This window comes from Callospermophilus lateralis, chromosome X (genome assembly GCF_048772815.1).
Source record: "Callospermophilus lateralis isolate mCalLat2 chromosome X, mCalLat2.hap1, whole genome shotgun sequence".
Lineage (NCBI taxonomy): Eukaryota > Metazoa > Chordata > Mammalia > Rodentia > Sciuridae > Callospermophilus > Callospermophilus lateralis.
Window position 1 is genome coordinate 64754617 of NC_135325.1, and position 22865 is coordinate 64777481.

Genomic DNA, 22865 nt, shown 5'->3' on the forward strand with positions numbered 1-22865 from the left:
CAAAGTTTTATTTCTAAAGAGGACATAAACTTATGAAAGGGATGATGTTTTAAAATCATGTCCAAAAAACTTAGCAATTCGAGTGAGAAGAGATGTATGTATTATAAAACAATAAGGCCTTATAAACCTTGAATTCTGACATTTAAATTATCAGTGTTGAAGTAGTTAGCTTGTCAGATATGGCTTGGGGTTGAACATTGTTATGATATATTCCAGGAATTTAAGGCTGTTAGGCTGGCTAAATCAGAAAGGTTAATTTGGGTTTACTGGTAGAAGCTGAGATTGAATTAGAAAAGGTAAGATTATAGAGTACTAACATAAATTTGAATTTAACTTCAGGGCAGTGGGAAACCCTTGAAACAAATCCAAAATAATTTATGTTTTTTAAAAATTTAATGTAAAGTGGTGCAGACATACAAAAGGATATTAAAAATAATACAGTGAACACTTAAAACACAGTTGAAACTTCTTTTGTACCCCTCTAACCATGACTATTCCTCTTGCTTCCTGAACTACTGCATAACTACTTTCCTGACGTTGGTATTGAACATTGCCATGCATGTATATTGGCTTTTACCATATGTATGCATATTCTAAATTTTATATACTACTTTTTTGTGTGCTTTTATGTAAGTTCTATTTATGCTGCATATATTCTTCTGCTACTTATTATCAGCATTGTTCATGATTTTCATTCGTGTTTACATGCATAGCTCTTGTTTATTCATTTTCACTGCTGCTAGGTTTTAAAAATATGCTACATTTATTTTTCTGTTAATGGATATTATGATCACTTTCCCCATCATTTCTCTATTATTTTTTTTAATTTTCCCCATCATTTCTCTATTATAAATAATGCTGTTGTGAATGATCATATACATGTCTTCTTCGCCTCCTGTGAGAGTTTCCCTGCTTAACAATAATATAATGGCTACAGACTTTGGGCACATTACTTAACATGTCTAAACTTCAGCTTTATCTGAATAATTAAAATAGATTAATACTTTTTTTCCAGGATTTTAAATTAGAATGTACTAAATAGGTAAAACAAATGTATATAGCATTGTGTTATTGCTATTCAATAATTGCTAGCTGTTGTTATTATTCTGTTGTAGAAGAATCATCATATTCCCAGCACCTCTGGTATTTCAGTATTACTGATCTACAGATCTCAGTTTAAGCCTCACATCCTTCATGCCAGTAGACTGAAAACCTATTTCTCATAATAATGACCAGCAGTAATCTCAAGCAAATAGAATAGAAATTTGTTGCATATTATTATAAATTTGTATTAAATATTTATTCACAGCCTTATTTCTTTCTAAAATTATTCTAATTTCATTCAGGCACTGAGTAGTTTTTTATGATATTTTTCATGACAGAAATTATCTTTAAATTGTGGCATATACTGTATTTATTTGGTTTTCATACTCCTTATGTATAAAATGTTATCCTTTCTCTCTGTCATTTAAGCACTAAGCTAGAAATTTGAATGCAGGTGTTACTGCAGAAATGGTTTACTCAAAAACTATTCTGTGAAGCGTAAAATAGTCTTCATGGCTTAAGAACAGTTTCCTTAAGAATAATCCAAATTGAAATAGGTAAAATTCTAGTAGAGTATGAATGAGAGTCCCATTTTCTTTGATCTTTGCACAAAAGCCTAACTGATAACAGTGTAAATTAAGGCTTAATATAGTCTCAAAGCTTCAAGAATTGAGATGCTAAAAGGCTTTACAGTTTGGTGACAATTTTACTCCTATAGCTTTTCTATAGGTTGTGTTTGATGTCAGCATTTCAGTTCTCTGAGCTAGACTGTTTGAAATACTGATGTGAAAGGCCCAAATTGTACAGGTACATTTCTGTAATTTGATTATTATAGTTTGATTATTTGTTCTTCTGTACCACTGTCTTTTCCAAGAGTTTTGCAAGAAAATATAGGTATGGTTTTTAAAAAATATCTTCTTTCAACAGAGTATCAGCTTTTCCTGTACCAGTATAATAAATAATACTGTGGCTGAAAGACTCAGCTGTTCCCTGTAGATTTAATGATAGTTTATTCTCTTAGAGATGATTCACCTACTCATTATTTTCTGAAGAAAATAAGCATGCTGATCTATAGAGGTCCTGTGTTAGTGACTCATTGGTGATTACTCTAAAACAGGGCAGCCTGTGTAAGACTTTTATGTTGCTGTCAAGAAATAGCTCTTAGGCTATATCTCCAAAGTGAAGCAATAATACCTTTTCCTATTTCCAATTTCAGCCAGAAAAAAAAAAATACAGTAGTATCTCTTTTAAAACAGAAGATGTGCTTAGTGGCATTTGGTATTACCAGAAACTTTATTATCCTTGAAAAATAGTCTTGGAGACAGAGTAGTGCAGCCCAGAAGTCAGAAAAGAGGATCAATATGGGTTTTCATGTGGAAGAGAAGCTGGACCTTCTCTGTATGACCCAAAGTTGTGTAACTAGAACAGTGAAAATTATATGGACATTTTTTCAGGTCATTCTACTGAAGAACTTTTTCATAGAGATATATAAAAAGGGGGGGGGGATGATCTATTGATACAACTTCCTGGTACTGAAAAAGGTCACAGACTGTTAGCATATTTTGGAAAGGATTTTAGCATCAGATGATCTTTAAGGTTCCATTGCATTCGTGATTGAAATTCTCATACTAAGAAGGTGATATGTTTCATATACAACACTTTTAAAACCAGTCTCTCTCGACATCTGTTTTTAAATTTAACAATCGTTATTCAAGAGCAATTCTTGATCTTTCAGAAAAATTTTTGTTCCCCCATCCTTACTTGATATTCATAAAAGTCTAAAAACATCATTAGTTGTATAGTTATGCCCATATATAGTTTGTTACAGTCCTCCCTCTTCTGCTGATAAAGCAGCTATTAGGAAAAAGAAAGAAAAAGTACAGGTAAAATAAGGATTAAAAAACTATTTGGGGGCTGGTGTTGTAGCTCAGTGGTACAGCACTTGCCTCGCAAGTGTGAGGCATTGGATTCAATCTTAGCAACACATAAAAACGAATAAAGGTATTCAGTCCATATACAACTAAAAAAATTTAAAAAAACAATTTGGAACAAATGGTTGTGGGAAAAATTAAATGAGGGGAGAAAGAAGAAAGTACAAAAAGTGAGAGGAAGATGTAAGAAGGAGGAACAAAACAAGTAATTAATAATAGGTAAGCTGACTTTCCTTTAGCAAGGATGGCAGACTACAAATTTCCTGTGTCCCTTACCCAAATCCAGTGATCCAGAGTTTATAAATAGCTCTGGGGTGATGATACCTTGTAAGTAGCTCATCTAATACAAGTTCCACACTGGAATGGAAACTTCTTTTCATACATTTTCACCTCCCTCCACTACTGGATATTTCGGACTCCACAAAAATAAGGCCTTTTAAAAAATGACTTAAGCTATCATGGTATAAATCAATAATTTTCCCTAGGAAATTCATTAATCAAAATATTATTGGCCATTCTTATTAAATGTACATCAATTTAGATCTAAGGTAATATTTTTAAGTGTATATTTAATACAACATAATAATAACCATGTTGATTTCACCAAGAGATTTTGTCATTTCATATATAAAGTAGAATGCTGTTTCAGTTGAAAGAATCAGGCAGGCTTGTTGGCCACTTAGAAGTAGTCTTCAGAAAGTTGAAATTTGGGCAAGGAATGTTCTGAAACTACTTTAAACCCTATAGTTTATCTGGGCACAGTGGTGCATGCCTGTAATCCCAACAGCTTGGGAGACTGAGGCAGGAGAATCATAGGTTCAAAGCCAGTCTCAGCAACTTGGCAAGGCCATGAGAAACTTAGAGAGACCATATCTCAAAGTAAAATATAAAAAATGACTGGGGATATGGCTTTGTGGTTAAGTGCCCCTGGGTTCAATCCCTGGTACTACTACTACTACTGATGAGGATGATAATAACAACAACAACAATAAATAAAATAACATTTAAAAAATAGTTTTTTTGGAACCTCAGATGTTCCAGAGAGTCTAGGAGCCTGTGAGCATATGCAAAACTCTCAGTGTAAGTACATTTTGGGAGAAGATAGTTCATAGTTTTTATTAGATTTTCAAAAAGGTTAAATCACTGAATCAGTTTTAGAATTTTAGATTAACCTTAGGACACTTAGCTGTTTGCCTCCATGAATGCTTGGCACATAGGCATTTAATAAATGTTACATAAAGAAAGTTACTAGAGGGCTGAGGCTATAGCTCAGTGGTAGAGCCCCCTCCTTGCACGTGTGAAGCACTGAGTTCAATCCTCAGTGCCACATAAAAATAAAGATATTGTGTCCATCTACAACTAAAAAAATATTTTAAAAAAGAAACTTATTAGACTCTATTTATACTGTTATTTAACAGAGATTATTTAATCACTTTGTTTGAGATCCTTAGACCGCCAAAGTCCTATGGATATGAAGAGATAAAAGACTGTGCTTCTACATTTTAGTGGCAAATAGGTCTCATATATTAAAGTATATATGTTTGTATATATTTATAAATTCATGTATATTTGTGTAAAATATATATATATATATATATATATATATATATATATATTAATAAAATTAAATACCAGATTAGCACATCACACAAAGAATATTAATATGACTTCAGAGTTGGCTTTGAGTGATATAGTGGAATGTAAACTAGACTTTCAGTAAAGGGCAGGACTTAGGTAAATGTGCTACTATCTACTATGTGACAGGTATTGTTAGGTACAGGATTGGGGGGTTGTTTTAATAGGGAAAATTAAATTTGAGTGAAGGCACTGAACAGATAATATGTTTGAAACGTTTAGGTTCTAAGAAAACTAATTTGGCTAGAGTCAGAGGGTATAGGGAAGGTAGTGGAAGAACAAAGGACTATTTTAGAAAGATCAATTCAACTTCCCTGTGTAGTTTCTTTAATCCTATTTTATTTTTTTTAGAGAGACAGAGAGAGAGAGAGAGAGATTATTTTTTAATATTTATTTTTTAGTTTGCAGCAGACATAACATCTTTATTTGTATGAGGTGCTAAGGATCAAACCCAGCACCCTGCGCATGCCAGGCAAGCATGCTACCGCTTGAGCCACATCCCCAGCCCTTTAATCCTATTTTAAAAATTCATAACATTTAAATTTTTCACTGAAGACAGCTTGAAAAATCATCTTATTGGAGTTTTACTATATTTTCAAGTAAATAGAATACTTTTAATATTCTTCTTCTACAACTCCACAAGGTAAATATTTTTTCCTGTATATAATGCACAGATGTATAAAAGTGTGTGTTATATACAGGAAAAAATGGGGGGGGGCATTAGGTGTTTTCTTTAGGCATCCAGTTACTGATTTTGACAGTATTTTTTGTCTCACCCTGATTACCATAAACTGATTGCAGTTGAATTATACAAATCTATTGTGTCATTTCTGGATGATTTTTAGATGTTTATTTATGTAACTCTACTCCCTACATGTATTTTTATTTTAATTTTTCTTCTCCTTGTATTTTTATTTATCTAAAATATATTTTTGACATTTTTCAGGTTTTAGTAATAATTATGTCACAATTTTAATTGCAAAATAATTTCCTTCATAGAACCTAATTAATATACTTGGTGCCTGAAATAGTTTACCATTAATGATCTATAATTTCATAATACAGCCACAGTGATCTGCACAGTTATTTTTTCAACTTAATTTTGGCCTTTTAAGTACCAGAGCTTTACATTTGAGGAAAATTGCATTTCAAGAGTACCTTCTAATTTCCATCCAACTTTGAACCAGAACTGAAGAGAACATATATTGGGCCCAAATGGATGTTGAACCCCGCAAAAAACCTTAAAAAATGTTGTTTTAAAAAGGTTGGTAGTGGGGCTGGGGATATGGCTCAAGTAGTAGCACGCTTGCCTGGCATGTGTAAGGCACTGGGTTCGATCCTCAGCACCACATAAAAATAAAATAAAGATATTGTGTCCACCTAAAGCTAAAAATAAATATTATTAAAAAAAGTTTGGTAGTGTCATTTGCTTTTGTCCCATGAATGTGAAATGATATATATACAACTTCTTGGCTTTGTGGGCAGTGTGATGTGCTCAGTTAATAAGAGGCAGCATTTTTACAAGAATTTTCTGTCCTTCCAAGGTCTTTTTTTAAACAAAGATGTCAGTTCTGGACTAGGGAAGCTGTGAATGAATTCATAATTTGGCATTTTTCATGTCAAATAAGCCAACCCCAATGATTTCTCTGATAATTTTTGTAGACTTTAGGTGACCATTGGTAAATTAAAATAATAAGTATTTCATAATCCTGTGTTTTGAACTATATCAATAAACATCAGATGAGAGATCTCTGAGATAGAAGCCTATAGGATATTATAACATGATGCATACACAGAAGAGTAATCTTTGAAATGTAAGGGTTGAGAAATAAGACCACATGTATAGATTGAGATAAATGACAGAACCCAAAAAGTACAAAATGATTTTAATCAGTGTGTTTAATCATTTTCTTAAGCTAGGGTAGTGATCTATCTGATTGACGAGGTTTATCTTGACTTGACAGTAGAAATTATACTTTGTTGGAATTAGATGAGACTGGAGTTGTGGCCTTGGGCCAGGAGACTGAGGATGAAGTAATGGTGATGATGGTAACAACAAGTATATATTGAGCTATTTCTCTGTGTTAGTTGCTATGAGATAGGTGATATTACACATGTGGAAACTGATCATCCATCTGATCACTTGCTCAAAGCGATATCACAAATAGTAGAGATAGAATTTGAATCAAGGTCTATCTAACTTTAAAATCTGTCTTTTTTTCACTACTTTACCAAGGAGATGGTAAAGGCCTGGTTTAGGTTGGTGGTCCTAAAAGCACCTTGTGCCTACCTATATCATAGCACTTATCACTCCGGTGTTTTTTGTGTTATGTACCTGTCTGTCCTATTAGAATATGAATCTAAGAACATGAATCATATCTTAATCATCTTTATAATACCAGCACCTAATATAATAACCAGGTACTTTATAAAGTTTGTGGAATGAAAGAACAGAAAGTCAGTAGCCAGGTTTGGTGGCACATGTCTGTAATCCCAGGTGCTCGGAAGGCTGAGACAGGAGGATCATGAGTTCAAAGCCAGCCTCAGCAACAATGAGGTGCTAAGTAACTCAGAGAGACCCGGTCTCTAAATAAAATACCAAAAAAGGGCTGGGATGTAGCTCAGTGGCCATACGCCCCTAAATTCAAATCTCAGTACCCCTTTCCCCAAAAAAGAAAGTAAGGAGTACTATACTCCTTTTATATAGTATGTTAACTCACACTACAGTGATGCAACCACATCAATAGTTATAGCAGCTCAATTCACAATAGCCAAGCTAGGTGCCCTTCAATAAATGATTGGATAAAGAAAATGTGGTATATATATACACAATGGAATATTACTCGACCATAAAGAACAGTGAGATTATGGCATTTGCCAGTAAATGGATCTAGAGACTGTCATGGTAAATGAAATACGCCAGTTCCAAAAAACCAAAGGCCAAATGTTCTCTCTGATATGTGGATGCTAAACTATAACAAGGGAGGGTAGGTAGGTTAAGTATACAAATTCATGGGATTAGACAAAGGGGAATGAAGGGAAGGGAGTGGAAATGGGATTAGGAAAGATTGTAGGTCAAATTGGACATAACTTTCCTATGCTTATATATGGATACACAACCAGTCTAACTCCACTTCATGTACATCTAAAAGAATGGGATCAAAATTGGAATAGGTTGCACTCCATGAAGGTATAATATGTCAAAATATACCCTATTGTCATGCATATCTAAAATCAATAAACAAAAAATATGATTATACATATACCAAATGGAAATACTTATTTGTGTTCACCATGTAAAGGGATGTTTACAACGGCATTTTGTGCAAACTGGAAACAATTCGAATGCATATCAGTAATTAAAGAATAAATAAAAGGCTCTATTTTTAAAAAAGAAAGGTATAAACAAGAAATTTAAACAGTGAGCTACTTTATTTTGGTACTTGAGAGTAAAGTTGCAGTAGAATATTGAAGTCTGTAATACTAGAGTGCTTCCTTCTGCTTCTGCCATTTATCTGTATTTCTGAAAACCTGTCCTTATTCCTTTAACTAAAATTACTGTTGTAAGATTTTAATGGGATGTATCTTTAAATGTCATAGAATCTTAAAATTTTTATTATGGAAGATTCCACACATTTTCACATAAAAATTTAGAGAACAACATGAAATATAATATGACATATTGTGTTAACTTTAAGAAATATCAAATCTTGGCCAATCTTATTTCATCTATACTGTAAAGCCTGAATACTTTTGAAGCAATTTCCAGACATATTTTATCTGTTAAATATCAATGTGTATGTCTTAACATATTGGAGCACTTACAAAAAAACCTACAATATTATGATACCTAATAATTAGCAATAATTCCTTAATTCCAAATATCCATTAATATCCAATTAATTTTCATATATGTCTGAATATATCATAACATTTAAATGTTTATTTTTGATCCCAGAACCAAATAGTTTCTACACTTTGTAATTTACTAAAATTAAATCTCTCACCTCATTTCTCTATCTCTATTTGCTGAATACTTTAGGTCTTAACATTTGCCCTATAGAGTTTCTGAACTTTGAGTGTACTTATTGGATAATCATGGAGTCTTTTCATGAGGTTCTCTGTTTCCCATATTTCCTTTGTCATGATTTCAACTGATAATTCTGATGAAAATTTAGAACTACAAGTTAGTGTTTTAACTTCATCAATCTTATACATTTCTGTCCTGTTTCACATACTGAAAAATCACAGTCTTTAAAATATAAAAAATAATTTTATCCTATTCTTCCAAATACTCAGAGCAGTTTCATAATAAAATGCTAGCACTATTGCTAACAATATGCTTATTAAAATAGAAAGCTTTTTCTGTTTTTGCTGTTCTCTTTATCCATTTGGACTGCCCATTGGGGATGGACAATTAGGTGTTTGATTTCAAATTCACTTTGAATTGTTGCTAGTTGTGTGGTCATTGCCTCCTCGTGGTGTGTTTATTTCATTATCATTTTAGTTTTTTATTGTTTATTTTTTTAATTTTAATTTTGCTTTTTAGTAATCAGCAAACTCGATATAAAAATAATTTTGCTACACAATGATATATCTTAAAGAACAACTAATGATTATGACTGATTTTAGATTTCTTAGATTACTCATTGTTACAAATCAAGTAACAAAAATTCTTATAGAACTTTAAACTTCAGTTCTACTAGTAAAGAAGAGAAAATCCACGAATACCTACCAGGCCTTTAAGTGATGAGTTGTTAATATAGCTTAAAGGAAGCATTGTTATATGAAATTAAAGTAACTGACAAAAATCAATTACAGTCATCCACATTATTTATTGATCATGTATTTGTGAATTTGCCTACTCACTAAAATATAATTGTGACTCTGAAATCAATACTCTTGGGGCTTTCTTGATTATTTATGGACATGCACAAAGTGGCAAAACATTTTATTTGAGTCCTCTACTGTAAGTTTTTAGCTGAGGTCCAACAAGGCAATGCTCTCCCTTCTTGTTTCAGCTGTCATATTGTGAACATGTGTCCTTTTTGTGGTCTTTTTTTTTCTTTCTTTTTTTTTTTTTTGGTGATTTTCTAGTTAATATGGCTTCCAAGCATAGGTATGAAGTCCTGCCCAGTGTTAAGTGCAAGAAAGCTGTGGTATGCCTTACGGAGAAAATATATATGTTGTGTGGGTTCCTTCACACGTGAGTTATAGTGCTGTTGGCCATGAGTTCAATGTTAATGTATCAATAAAATATATCAATAAGGTGTCTTGAAACAGAAACAAACATGAAACAAATTTATCTATTTGTTGGTTTATGAAAATATAGCCAAAAGAAGCTATCCTATATTTTCCACAGAAGCAGTAGTTCACAGCTACTTGATAGAATATAGGTATTGCAAATAGCAAAAATCAACCGTATTTTGATTATAGCACACTTGAAAGGGATAAGTCCTATGGGAGAGGGAGAATTATATGGTGTTTACCTTCAGCTTTGCTATTTTTAAATTTCTGGTGTGATAGAATTCTTTTCTAGGACCAGTTATTTTTTGGAGAGAGCCAATTTTGATCTCTCAGAGATCTTAAATAAGTCATTTATAATTTTGACTTGACAAATCATTATTTTGCAGTTATAAATAGTTTTAAATCAAACTGTATTACCTCTGCTCAATTTTAATGATATTTGATTAATGGCAGCCCTGTGAGCCCATAAGTCTATGTAATACCCCAAACTTGGATACTTTAAAAAATCTTACTTGACTTTACAAATCAGAAATTGGCTTTTTTTTCTTTAATGGGCCAATGGTAAATGTTTTAGGCTTTGTAGGAAATAACCTCCGCTTGAAAAGATGTAAGTATGCTAATTTGCCTCTGATTTCCTTCTTTTTTATTGGAATTTTTAGTGTTTATGGGATATAGTATGATAATTTCATACATGTCTACAGTATGTAATGATTTGGTAATAATTTCCTATCACTAAATATACATGAAAAGAAAAATGGGGAGTAAGCCCAGCCATTTATCATCTTTACTCATCAATCAGAAGGAATGGAGGGGCTAGGGTTGTGGCTCAGTGGTAGAGCACTTGCCTAGCATGTGTGAGCACTGGATTCAATTCTTGGCACCACATATAAATAAATAAAATAAAGGTCCATGGACAACTAAAAAAATTTTAAAAAAGGAATGGGAAACTAAAATTAATTGCTTATTTACTAAATACAAGACATTTGTATAATTCCTTATATAATTTTCATGATAATCATAAACAGAAAGGCATGCCCATTTCTTTTCATACATATAATCTAAGGCTTAATTAAGATAAAACTGCCCACTAGGATTTTCTGTGATGATGGGATTATTTTATATATTATGGTTGTTGAGTAGATAGAATGGGGCTAATTTTACTTAATTGTAATTTCAATTTAAATAATTATGTGTGGGTCATGATTACCATACTGAGCAGTGTAACTTGAGGAGTGTAAGTTAAGTAGCATGCTCAGATTTACACAATAAATTCTATAACTATAATGCAGAAACAAGTTTTGTGCAACTCCTAAGCTTGTGTTTTTTACATTATGCCACTCTGCCTCATCAATAAAAGTTATTTGTGAAGATGGTAAAAAAGAATGGATGGAACTTACCCCACTAAATAGAAATTATATATAAGATACCTAGGTACTTTACTAGGTACATTAACTTTTAATCTACTATCTCAGTAAATCAGTATGCTGGGACACATGATTATAATTATCAATCAATACTCAGGAAAATATTTCATAATCTACACATTATTGTCATATTATAAAGTAACATAACTATACTTTGAAAACATTAAGATGTAGAAAAAAATTTCAGATGTTGTCATATTTCAGAAATGTTTTTCTTATATCTAGGGAATGGTGTCTTCAAAAGGAAGTTAAGATCTAGACATCTAGATGTTTTAAGAGTTGATATTTTTCAAATATTTAGTTTTTATTCATAATTTCTCAGGTTCATAGGTAAACATGCATTGGTTTTAATATTTTTAGATTTTTTAAAAAATATTTAATTTTTAGTTGTAGTTGGACACAATACCTTTATTTTATTTATTTTTATGTGGTGGTAAAGATCAAACCTAGGGCCTCACATGTGCTAGGTGAGCGTTCTAACATTGAGCCACAACCCCAGCCTTATTTTTGGATCTTTAAAATGCTAATGCAAACAAAACAGAAAAAGAAGTCAAAGGAATCATTTTTGCCTTTTTTTTTTTTTACAAAAACAACAACCACCATTCAAAAAGATATATACAAGAAACAACAAACTTCTTTCAGTGTATACAGTGGAGCGAAAACAGTTTCAATATGGAGCCAGTCATAGGGAATGAAGTTGGCTAAGACTTTGGAAATAAGAGAGCCTGGAAAGACAGGAAGGGAGCCCATGAGATTCCTAGACCAGTGTTACTTTCTTGCCCCACCCCCATTGTTTGGAGCTTTATTAGGTCACTAATGTATACAATGCTGACCACAAGTGTGTGTGAGTTGTGGCCCTTCAAACCTACTTAATGGATAAAGAATAGGGCAGTTCTTAAATGACTGATCAGTTAGTCTTAAGACAAGGATACTGGACTGAGATTGGAACACCCATTCAACACAGCTTACCTTTCACATGTTCCTGGGAGGATTTAGGGTCTCAGGCCTGGGAAGGCAGCTGAAAACACCATCTAGAATTCTCCAACTACATGGACAGCTTTTCTTGCCATTTCAAGCAGGCTGTTTTGGAGCTCGGGTTCTGTTCTTGCACTTGCTGTTGAGGTGCAAGTATCACATGTACTCTTGAAAGTCACATTGATGCTCATATTTATTTCTGACCACTCTGTTCTTCCATTCAGATTTCTGCTCTCAGTGGGGGCGAGTGGAGAAGAGAAGGTCATCTTCATCTAGGCTGAGCTGCATCTGTGGGGAGGGGAGGGTCTTAAGCTCCAACTACACCTTTGAGATGTTGGCCCCCAAAATATTCGTGTCTTCCCTTCCCCACCCATTTGATCTCGCTGGTGCCTGCTTCAGCCTGGGCAGGTTCCAGGAGCATCCTGGGCTGGCTGGGGAGGGCTGAGTGTCTGTTTAAGGGAACTGGGGATGTTTGCAAAGCTGTGCTCCTAACAGCTGCCTCTGACCAAGCCTGGTACTGCCCACCCAGTGATGTGAGCGGGAGTACCAGTGCAGTTGCACAGTTGCTGCTACACATTGCTAGCCCTGCAAATGCTTTTGCTGTGAAAGTGGATTGCCTCTTTCAGGTCTTGAATCTTTTTCTGCAGGACATATTGCAGGAGACACTAGGGGCTCATGCTTGGGGACACTGTGGTGCCCCTCCACACCTTGTAAGGAGCTTACCAGGGTTGTGGGGCTGGATGAAAAGAAATCGCTTAAGTGATGCTGGCTGTAGTCTCACAGGCTACCGTGAGTCTCACAGGCTATCAACTCTACTGACTGGCAGAATATTTCTAGCAACACTGCTATACATGGCTCTGGAAATATACCCTAGAGCCCACTTCCACTCAGTGCAGATGGTAGCCTATGTTTTCAAGCTAACGTGGCCACCAGACACCCTCCAATGCTACCACCACTACCACCCATGGAGTTGCTGCCACTTGTCATGAGGGGTCGGGGAATGATCCTCCACCTAGTGTGGATCTGTGGCCTGCTTGGCCGGGGGGACTCCAAAATTAGGCTGCTTTCTGCCATATAGAAACCAGTGGGGTAGGCACTGTTAAGGTCTTGGAAAATGAATGGGTGACAGAATGTCTTCATTTTCACCTGAGTTGATGGGATGGAAAACCAGGCAGAATTTCTTGCACTGTTTATGGAGGAAAGCCTCTGTCTATAGCTCTCCACTCAGGGCTGCTGAGATCCATCTTACCTTGCAAGAAGCCAGCCTCAGTCAAGTCACTGACAAATTGCATCTCTGTTGGAAGTGGAGGACTTGCTCCATCCATCACCCTTACCTCCAAGTCTAGGTGTTGGGAATATGGAAGAAGAATGGCTGGTGTGGAACTCAACTGAAGTGGACACCTTTGCTGTAGGTCTGTCTGGCTGAGGTCAAAGGAAGAAATGTTCGGATTGCCATTGCCAGTGCCCCAGGAGCCATAGCTGGCCAGGTAGTTCAAATGTGAATTTCCAAATTACAGTAGGGACAGGGACAGGCCCTTCCCCTTACCCTTTGCCATAGGCATTAGAAACACCTTTTTAAAGTACAGGAGGTTCTTGAATTCTTTGTCCATGACCACCGGTGACATTCTCTGTGGCTGCTTCATTTTCTGCAGCAAATGGGTGCAGGGATTGGGGGGGTGACAAGCAAGAAGTCAGTCTTAAATATATCCCTATTGCAAGTGAGCAGGGGGGTGAGGGGAAAGTGGCATGAAGTGTCTGCCCTAGAACAAAGGAGCATGCAAGGGTTTTGTGTGGGCCACAGCTTCAGCCCCCTTCCCCACATGGACCATGTTTGGCCAGCAGGGGCACAGACCCTCCCGTGTGTAGTTCCTGGGGTGAGGCTGCCTAGGTCAGGTCTTGCTCGTCACCCACCCACCGTACTGGCAGCCAACCGCCCATCTCATCTTCCAGCTGAGGGAGTCAAGTTTCCTGTTTTAATATTTTTACTGATATCTGACATAGGTATATAACAGAAATCTTGTAATTTTATTGGTGAATACCAACTGTGTATACACAACGCAATATTATTCAGTATGAAAAGAGAATAAAATCATGGCATTTGCAGGTAAATGGATGGAGTTGGAGAATATAATGCTAAGCGAAGTTAGCCAATCCAAAAAAAAAAAAAAAAAAACAATTACCGAATGTTTTCTCTGATTTAAGGATGTTAAAAAAAAAAAAAAAAAAGGATGCTGATTTATAATAGGGTTGGGGGTGGGGGAATAGGAGGATTAGATGAACTCTAATTGATAAATGAAGATTGTGTACTTCTATGATATACATTACATGTTGTATTGATACATGTATGCAATGATTAAATCAAATTAAATAATATAACCATCACTTTACAGATGTCTTATTTTTCACATGGTGACAGCATCTTAAATCTACTTTCTTGGCAATTTCAAATGTGCTATTTTTTAAATTTTTTTTTTTTAGTTTTTAGGTGGACATAACATCTTTATTTTACTTTTTACGTGGTGCTGAGGATGGAACCCAGTGCCTCATGCAAGCTAGGCGAGCGCACTATCACTTGAGCCACATCCCCAGCTCAATGTGCTATTATAATTACTACACATAATAGTTATAGTCACCATGGTATACAATAGATTTCCAGAAATTATGCTTCTGGTCTAACTGAAAATTTGTATCTCTTAATCAACATCGTTATGTTTTCAGTATTGATTTTCTTCTTAGAATTGCTTTGGCTATTATTGTTATTTTATTCTTATATGTGAATATTAGGTCTGTTTTTTTCCAGTTCTATGAAGAATGACATATGCATTTTAATGGTGATTGCACTGACTTTGTAGTTCACTTTTGATAATAGAGCTATTTTAACAATATTCTACCTATCCATGAAATATGGGAAGTCTTTCCATATCCCAAAGTCTACTCCAATTTTTTCCTCACTCTTCTATAATTTTCACCATAGAGGTCCTTTACCTCTTTATATTATTTCAAAGTATTTTTGTGGTTGATATTATAAATGGAATTCTTTTAATTTTTTTGTCAATGGACCTTTCATTTATTGACATGCGATGCTGAGAATAGAACTCAGTGCCCCACACATGCTAGGCAAGCACTCTGCCCCTGGGCCACAACCCCATCCCTATAAATGGAATTTTTAAATTTAGTTCACTGTGAGTTCATTATTGATGTAAAGAGATATTGATTTTTGTGTTGATTTTGTAACTTAACCACTTTACTCAATTTGTTTATTAGGTCTACATGTCTTCTGGTGAAATGTTTAGGATCTTCTAAGTATAGGATAACATCTGCAAATAGGATAATTTGTCTTCTTCCTTGCCCATTTGTATTCCATTTATTTCCTTCTCTTGACTAATTGCCTGGATAAAATTTCAAATATGTATTGAATAGGAGAGGTGAGGATGCACATTCTTGTCTTATTCTCTATTTTGGAGGAACTGTTTTCATTTTTCCCTACTCAGTATGATATTGGCTTTTAATTTGCCATGTATAGTTTTTTATATTGAGGTAAATTCCTTCTATCCCCAGTTTCTTCAGGGTTTTTCTTATGAAAGGGTGCTGTATTTCATTGAAGGCTTTCACCTCATCTATTGAGATGATCATGTGAGTCTTGCCCTTGATTCTCTTCATGTGATGTGTTATGTTTATTGATTTGGATATGATGAACCAGTTTTGCATTGCTGGGATGAAGCCAACTTGATCATTATGTATAATCTTGTTATTATGTTGTCAAATACAATTTGATAATATTCTGTTAAGGAATTTTGCAAGGTTGTTGCAAAGATTTTATCAAGGATATTGGAGTTTTTTTTCATTGAGGTATCCTTATCTGGGTTTGGTGTCAGTGATACTGGCTTTGTAAAATAAATTTGGAAAAGTTCCATTCATTTTTATTTCATAGAATAATTTGAGGAGCATTGGCCTCAGTTCTTCTTTAAAGGTATGGAAGAATTCAACCAAGATATCATCTGGTCCAGGGGCTTATTTTGTTGGAAGAATTTATATTACTGTTTCAATCTCATTGATTGTTCTTGGTCTGTTTATAATTTACATCCTCTTGGTTCAATTTTGATAGGTTATTGGTTTCTAGAAATTTATTCTTCTAGATTTAACAAATTCATGGATTATAAATTTTCAAAATAGTCCGTAATTATCCTTTGCATTTCAGTGATATCTGTTGTGAAATCTTCTTTTTTTTCATCTCTATTTTTTTTTAATTTGGCTCTTTTCTCTCCTTTTTTCAGTTAATGGTTTGGCTAAGGAATTATCAATCTTATATATCTTTTCAAAGCACCAACTATTTTTTCAAATTGATCCTTTGTATTCTTTTATTCTCTATTTCATTAATTTTGGCTTTGATTTCAATTATTTCCTTTCTTTTACTGATTTCAAATAAGTTTGTTTTTGTTTTTCTAAGATGTAGAGATGTGTCATTGGGTTGTTTATTTGTATCTTTCTAAGTTTTTCATGTAGGCACTCAAAATTACAGATGATCTTATAATTGCCTTAATAGTGTCCTTGAAATTTGCAGATATTGTATCTTCATTCTCTCTTGATTTTAAGAATTTTTAAAATTTCTCCCAAGATTTTTTCTAAGATCCTTCACCTTCACAAGTGTATTGTTCAACCTTTATGTTTATTTAATTTCTGAAGTTTGTCTTGATGTTGATACTAATTTCATTCTACTATAATCTGATAAGATGTAATTATTTCAACATTTCATATTTGATAAGTCTAGCTTTGTGTCTAAAATGTGGTCTATTTTGGAGTAAGTTTTATTAGTAACAGAGAACAACATGTTAGGTGAAATATTCTGTGGATATCCATTAAGTCCATTTGATTTTTAGTATGCTTTAGGTCTGAACCATCTTTGGTTTTTTTTAAAGATTTATTTTTTAGTTCTCGGTGGACACAACATCTTTATTTTATTTTTATGTGGTGCTGAGGATCGAACCAAGTGCCCCGCGCATGCCAGGCAAGCGCACTACCACTTGAGCCACATCCCAGCTCCACTGAACCATCTTTGTTGATTTGGTGTCTTCATGACATATCTATTGGTAACAAAAGTGTTTTGAAATAACCCAGTATAATTATTTTGGCATCTGGGCCTTTATGTCAAGTAGTGTTTGTTTTATGTAACTAAGTGCATCAATATTTGGGGCATAAATATTTACTATCATTTTATTTTCCCATTTAATTATTCCATTTGTTAATATGTAGTGATATTAATAAGTATCTTTCTCTGATTAATTTTGGATTGAATTTTGCTTCATGAGATGAAAGAGTAGACACTCTTACTTGTTTTCAGTCTCCATTTGCATTGAGTATAATTTTGCATTCTTTCCCTTTAAGCCTATGGATGTCTTTGCCTGTGAAATACGTCTATTGCGGGCAATACATGGGTGAATCTTGTTTTTTCTTAAATACAAATTACCAATCTATGCCTTTGAATTGGAGAATTGAGACCATTTACATTCAGTATAATGATAGGGATGTCTTTATTATTTTAGTGATTTTGATTTATTCAGAGTGTTTTATTTAACCTAATACTTACTGCATAAGTATTCTTCTAAAGAGACTTATTCTTTCCTGACACTCTTGTTTGTTTTTTAATCTCCTTCCATATGTGGGATTTATTTAAATATCTTCTGTAATGCTGACTTAGAATTCAAGAATTATTTTGTCTGTGCTTGTCTTGGATGACTTTCATTTCTCTTTTGATACTGAAGGATAACTCTGCTGCATTATGCAAATCTTGGTTGATATTTTTTTGAGGGTTTCTTCTAATAAGTGTATGTGTAAAAATCATATAGTAGTCTGTACAAACAACAATAAGTGTTGGCAAGGATGTGGGGGAAAAGGTACACTCATACATTGCTGGTGGGATTCCAAATTGTTGCAGCCAACAGGGAAAGCAGTGTGGAGATTTTTTGGAAAATTTGGAATGGAACTGCCATTTGACCCAGCTATCCCACTCCTCGTCTATACCCAAAGGACTTAAAAACAGCATACTACGGGGATGCAGCCAAATCAATGTTTATAGAAGCATAATTCACAATAGGAAAATTATGGAACCAACGTAGATGCCCTTCATCAGATGAATAGATAAAGAAAATGTGGTATATATAAACAATGGAATATTTCTCAGCATTAAAAGAGAATAAAATCATGGCATTTGCAGATAAATGGATGAAGTTGGAGAGTTACCATAATTGCTAAGTGAAGTAAGCAAATCTCCAAAACAAAAAAATGCTAAATGTTTTCTCTGATATGAGGATGCTGATCCATAATGGGGATGGGGGGAGCATGGGAGGAATGGACAAACTTTAGATAAGGCAAAGTAGAGGGAGGGAATGGGAGGGGCATGAGGGTAGGAAAGATGGTGGAATGAGATGGACATCATTACACTAAGTACATGTATGAAGACATGAATGGCATGACTCTGCTTTGTGTACAACAAGAGATATGAAAAATTGTGCTCTATATGTGTAATATGAATTGTAATGCATTCTGCTGTAATAGATAACAAATTAAAATTAAAGAAAAGAATCAGTGAGTAATATCCACAGCTTACTAAATTAGGATAAATTAGGATACATAAAATGCTATTAGGACAAAATATTATGGTATCCAGTACCATATCAGCAGTACAAAATGTATTCAAGTATTCTTGAATGTATTTCAATAGTAAAAAAAATATGTTGGTAACACTTGGTATTCATGAGTAGCCACATTTTGGGTAGATGAGGCTATATATCTAATTAAGGCCTGAACTAAGGTAAAATTTTTCAAAAGAGTATTTGTAATGACAATTCAAACTAGAAGGATAAAGATAATGGTAGTCATTTAGTGAGCCTTCAAAAAGTGCAGCTTCTATATTGATTGTTTTACATGCTACATTTCATTTAGCACTCATTGCAAGTGATTAAACATTAGTCCTATTTCACATAATGAAATTAAAAACTACAGGAATTAAAGAATTGCAGGTATATACTTTTCTGAGATTTTACTTCATATGTATCACCTTTTTTCAGTGTTGATAGAAAAATTTAGACAAGAGCATGCTAGGCAAGTATTAGATTTCTGTCACTATCTCAAAATACCTTTTGAAAATCAACTTAAAAGAAGGAAAACTTTATTTTGGCTCAGGTTTCCTTCTCTGGGTCACCTGACCCAGTTGCCTTCAGACCCATGACAAAGGAAAGCTGCTCACTATGTGGTGGCCAGGAAGCAAATAGAGAGAAACTGTAAGGGACAATTGTCTGAATATACACTTCAAGGACAGACTTCCAATGACCTTCCTCCAACTAGACCCACCTCTCAATTGTTGCAGGACCTCCCAATTGTTACAAAAGTGGGCAACCAAACTTTTAGCACATGGTGTTATGGTTTGTATGTGAGGGGTCTTCCCAAAACTCCCTAATTAATGCAGGAATTTTCATAGGTGAATTACTTGAATTTTCAGAGCTATAACTAATCAGTCCATTGTAATTTAAATGACTAGGTGATAATTGTAGACAGGTAAAGTGTGGCTGGAGAAAATGGGTTTCCAGGACATAACCTGGAAGGGTACATCTTCCCTGTGGCCCCCTCCCCTATCTCACTCTGCTTCCTGACCCCATCATGAGCTGAGCAGCTTTCCTCACCTTGGGCCTAGAGCAATGAAGTTAGTAATTTGTGGACTGAGAGGTCTGAAATCATGAGCCTAAATAAACTATTCCTCCTCTAAAAAACAAAAAAAGAAATCAAAAGTGATATATTTTGGAAGGCAGGAATTCTTAATATATTTATTTATTTTTGGGGGGGGGGAGAGAGAGAGAGAGAGAGAGAGAGAGAGAATTTTTTAATATTTATTTTTTAGTTTTCGGCGGACACAACATCTTTGTTTGTATGTGGTGCTGAGGATCGAACCTGGGCCACACGCAGCCAGGCGAGCGTGCTACTGCTTGAGCCACATCCCCAGCCCTCTTAATATATTTAAGGGAAAACAATAGTGTTCCTGAGATGTCCCCCATATTTATTAAGAAATGGAAGCTGAGTAGATTTTCAAATTAAAAGTCCTTTTTAATATTTCTTTCTCAGATGGGCAAGCTGACAACCATGCCAGCAGGTCTCATGTATGCATCTGTAAGTGTACATGTGTCCAGGGAAGAGGAATACAAAAAGAAGCTAATGAGACCAGACCAGGTAAATTGCCTACAAAAGTTTATGGACCTTACATAATGTAAAGACAATGCAAAATCTCTGTGGTCATTGTGGTGATGGTTGTTGTTTTATTTACCTTCATAATAAATGTATTTGAAATCTGTTAGGTCTGTTTGATAAGTTGAAAGAAATAATATCTCTAAATAGTATATTTAACACAAACATCAAAAACTCTAACTTCAGTGAAAAGTATTTGGTGATTTTTCTTAATGAATAATTAATATTACTACAGGGTCTCATACCTTCTAAGTAGCATGACTTTTCTTTCTTGAAAAACTTATATAGATATATCCAGTATTACAATGTCTCTCAATCATTATATCAGTTTTTGAAGGGATATTAGATGTTTTCTAGTTCAGTCTCCTGTATGGCATTATAATCCCCTCTACAGTAGTCACACTCAGTGGCCACTTATCTTCTATATGTATAAATCTCTGCATAAAATAATCTAAGGAACATGTTCCATTTTCTGGATGCTCTCATTCGACTTAAAATCTGTTAGTCAGCTTTTTGTCACTGTGATCAAAATACCTGACAAGAACAACTTGAGGGTTGGGGTTGTGGCTCAGTGATAGAGTGCTCGCCTAGCAAGCACAAGGCACCGGGTTCAATCCTCAGCACCACATAAATGTAAAGTAAAGATATTGTATCCACCTAAAAGCTTAAGAATAAATATTTTTTAAAAAGAACAACTTGAGCTAATTTTTATTTTAACGTCATATTTCAGAGGTCTCAATCCATGGTCAGCCAACTCCATTGGTCTGGGCTGGAGGTAAGGCAGGACATCAAGACAGAAAGGCACAGTATACTAATGCTGTCACCTCGTGGCATCCTGGAAGCAGAGAGACCAAAGGACCAGAGACAATATATAAAGGCCAAAGACAGGCCTGCAGTGGCCTGTGTCCTCTAACCACCTCACATCTGCCTAAAGTTATCACCCTGTAATCCATACAGATTATTAATCCTTTAAATGGATTAATCCACTATTGTGGTTACAGTTCTTATCATTACCTAGAAACCCCACCTCTGAACCTTTCTTCAATGAGGATCATGCTTTTTAATATAATATGAGCTTTTTAGGGAAAATTTCTAAATCTAAATCATAATAAGGTTCTTCTTTATGTCAAATATAAACCTGCCACATAATAATTACTACCATTGGTGCTATATCTCATTATTTGACATCGTAAAGAAAACATCTCATTTCTCTTCCGAAAAGAGATGTCAGTTTTATCTTAAATGATTTTGTGTCTTAGCCTGTCATCTTTGTGATAAATACCTGAGGAAAGGTTGATTTTGGCTCATGGTTTCAGAGGTTTTAGTCTGGTCAACAGACTCTATTGCTTTGGACCTGAGATGAGACAGAACATCATGGTAGAAGGGCATGGCAGAGGAAAGCTGCTTGGCTCATGAATGTTGGAAAGCTTAGAGAAAAAGGGGCCAGGGTCAGATATTGTCCCCAAGGGCAAGCCACCATGACCTTTTCTCTCCAAATATGCCCTTCTTGCCTACAGTTCCCCCCACCTCCTGGTAGTCCATTAAACTGTCAAAGGTTTAATTCACTGATGAAGTCAGAGTTTCTATTCTAATTGCTTCCCCAAAGCCATACATCTGCGCATTGCTTCATTGGAGATCAAGCCTTCAACACATGACTCTTTGGGCGATACTTTATATCCATACCATAACATTTTGCTTCCTAGGTGAAAATATTAATTGCTTTAATCCTCATTTCATAGCTTTTAGTTCCTTCATTGTCATTATCACTCTATGCCACACATGTTCTGGATGGTTAATGTTTTCTTTAGATATATTTTGACTACTGCAGGATAGAATCAAACATTTTCTCCTGTTGTAGTATTACATTTGTATTAATGCTGCCTAAGATCATACTATTTTTATATTTATTTTTGTTTGGAATTCTCAAAATCAACTGTTCTCTTAAATAGACTTTGACCATGACATAGTGAATTGCAGTTTTCTAAGTCACTAACCTTTTCACATAGGCTATTGGTAAGCTGTGTCGTGTCCCACTCTGTACTTACACTTTTGGATTTATTTGCCTCAGTTGCCAGGTTTATTATGACTCTCTAAATTTCATCTTGTTGATCTGGCCCACCATACTTACTTGTTGAGCTTTTGATGTGATTATGGATTCTGTTCACTACTATGCTATTTATATCTACCTGTCTGAAGTCACACCCAAGATTTGTCTACATACTTAGTGATGTATTCATAATCCATACAGGTCTGAGTCTGAACTCTGACTCTACCAATAAACTGCTAGATGATATTGGGTAGAAATCTTAATGGTGACATAAATATTCTGTTGTATAAATGTATCACTATCAAATGCAAAAATTTCATAGATTTTTGG

The 22865-nt window shown here is 34.6% G+C and overlaps 1 protein-coding gene across 2 annotated transcripts in view; it reads left to right on the forward strand.

Moving 5' to 3' along the window:
• Positions 1–22865, forward strand: part of Apool (apolipoprotein O like) — a 75560-nt gene that overhangs the window by 10938 nt on the left and 41757 nt on the right. Inside the window, exons 2-3 of one of the 2 annotated variants that reach the window (XM_077107167.1) lie at positions 20369–20473; positions 21219–21263. In XM_077107167.1, the coding sequence (XP_076963282.1) occupies positions 20369–20473; positions 21219–21263 (150 nt within the window). The remainder of the gene's footprint in view (positions 1–20368; positions 20474–21218; positions 21264–22865) is intronic. The other variant, XM_077107168.1, reaches the window with a different exon arrangement.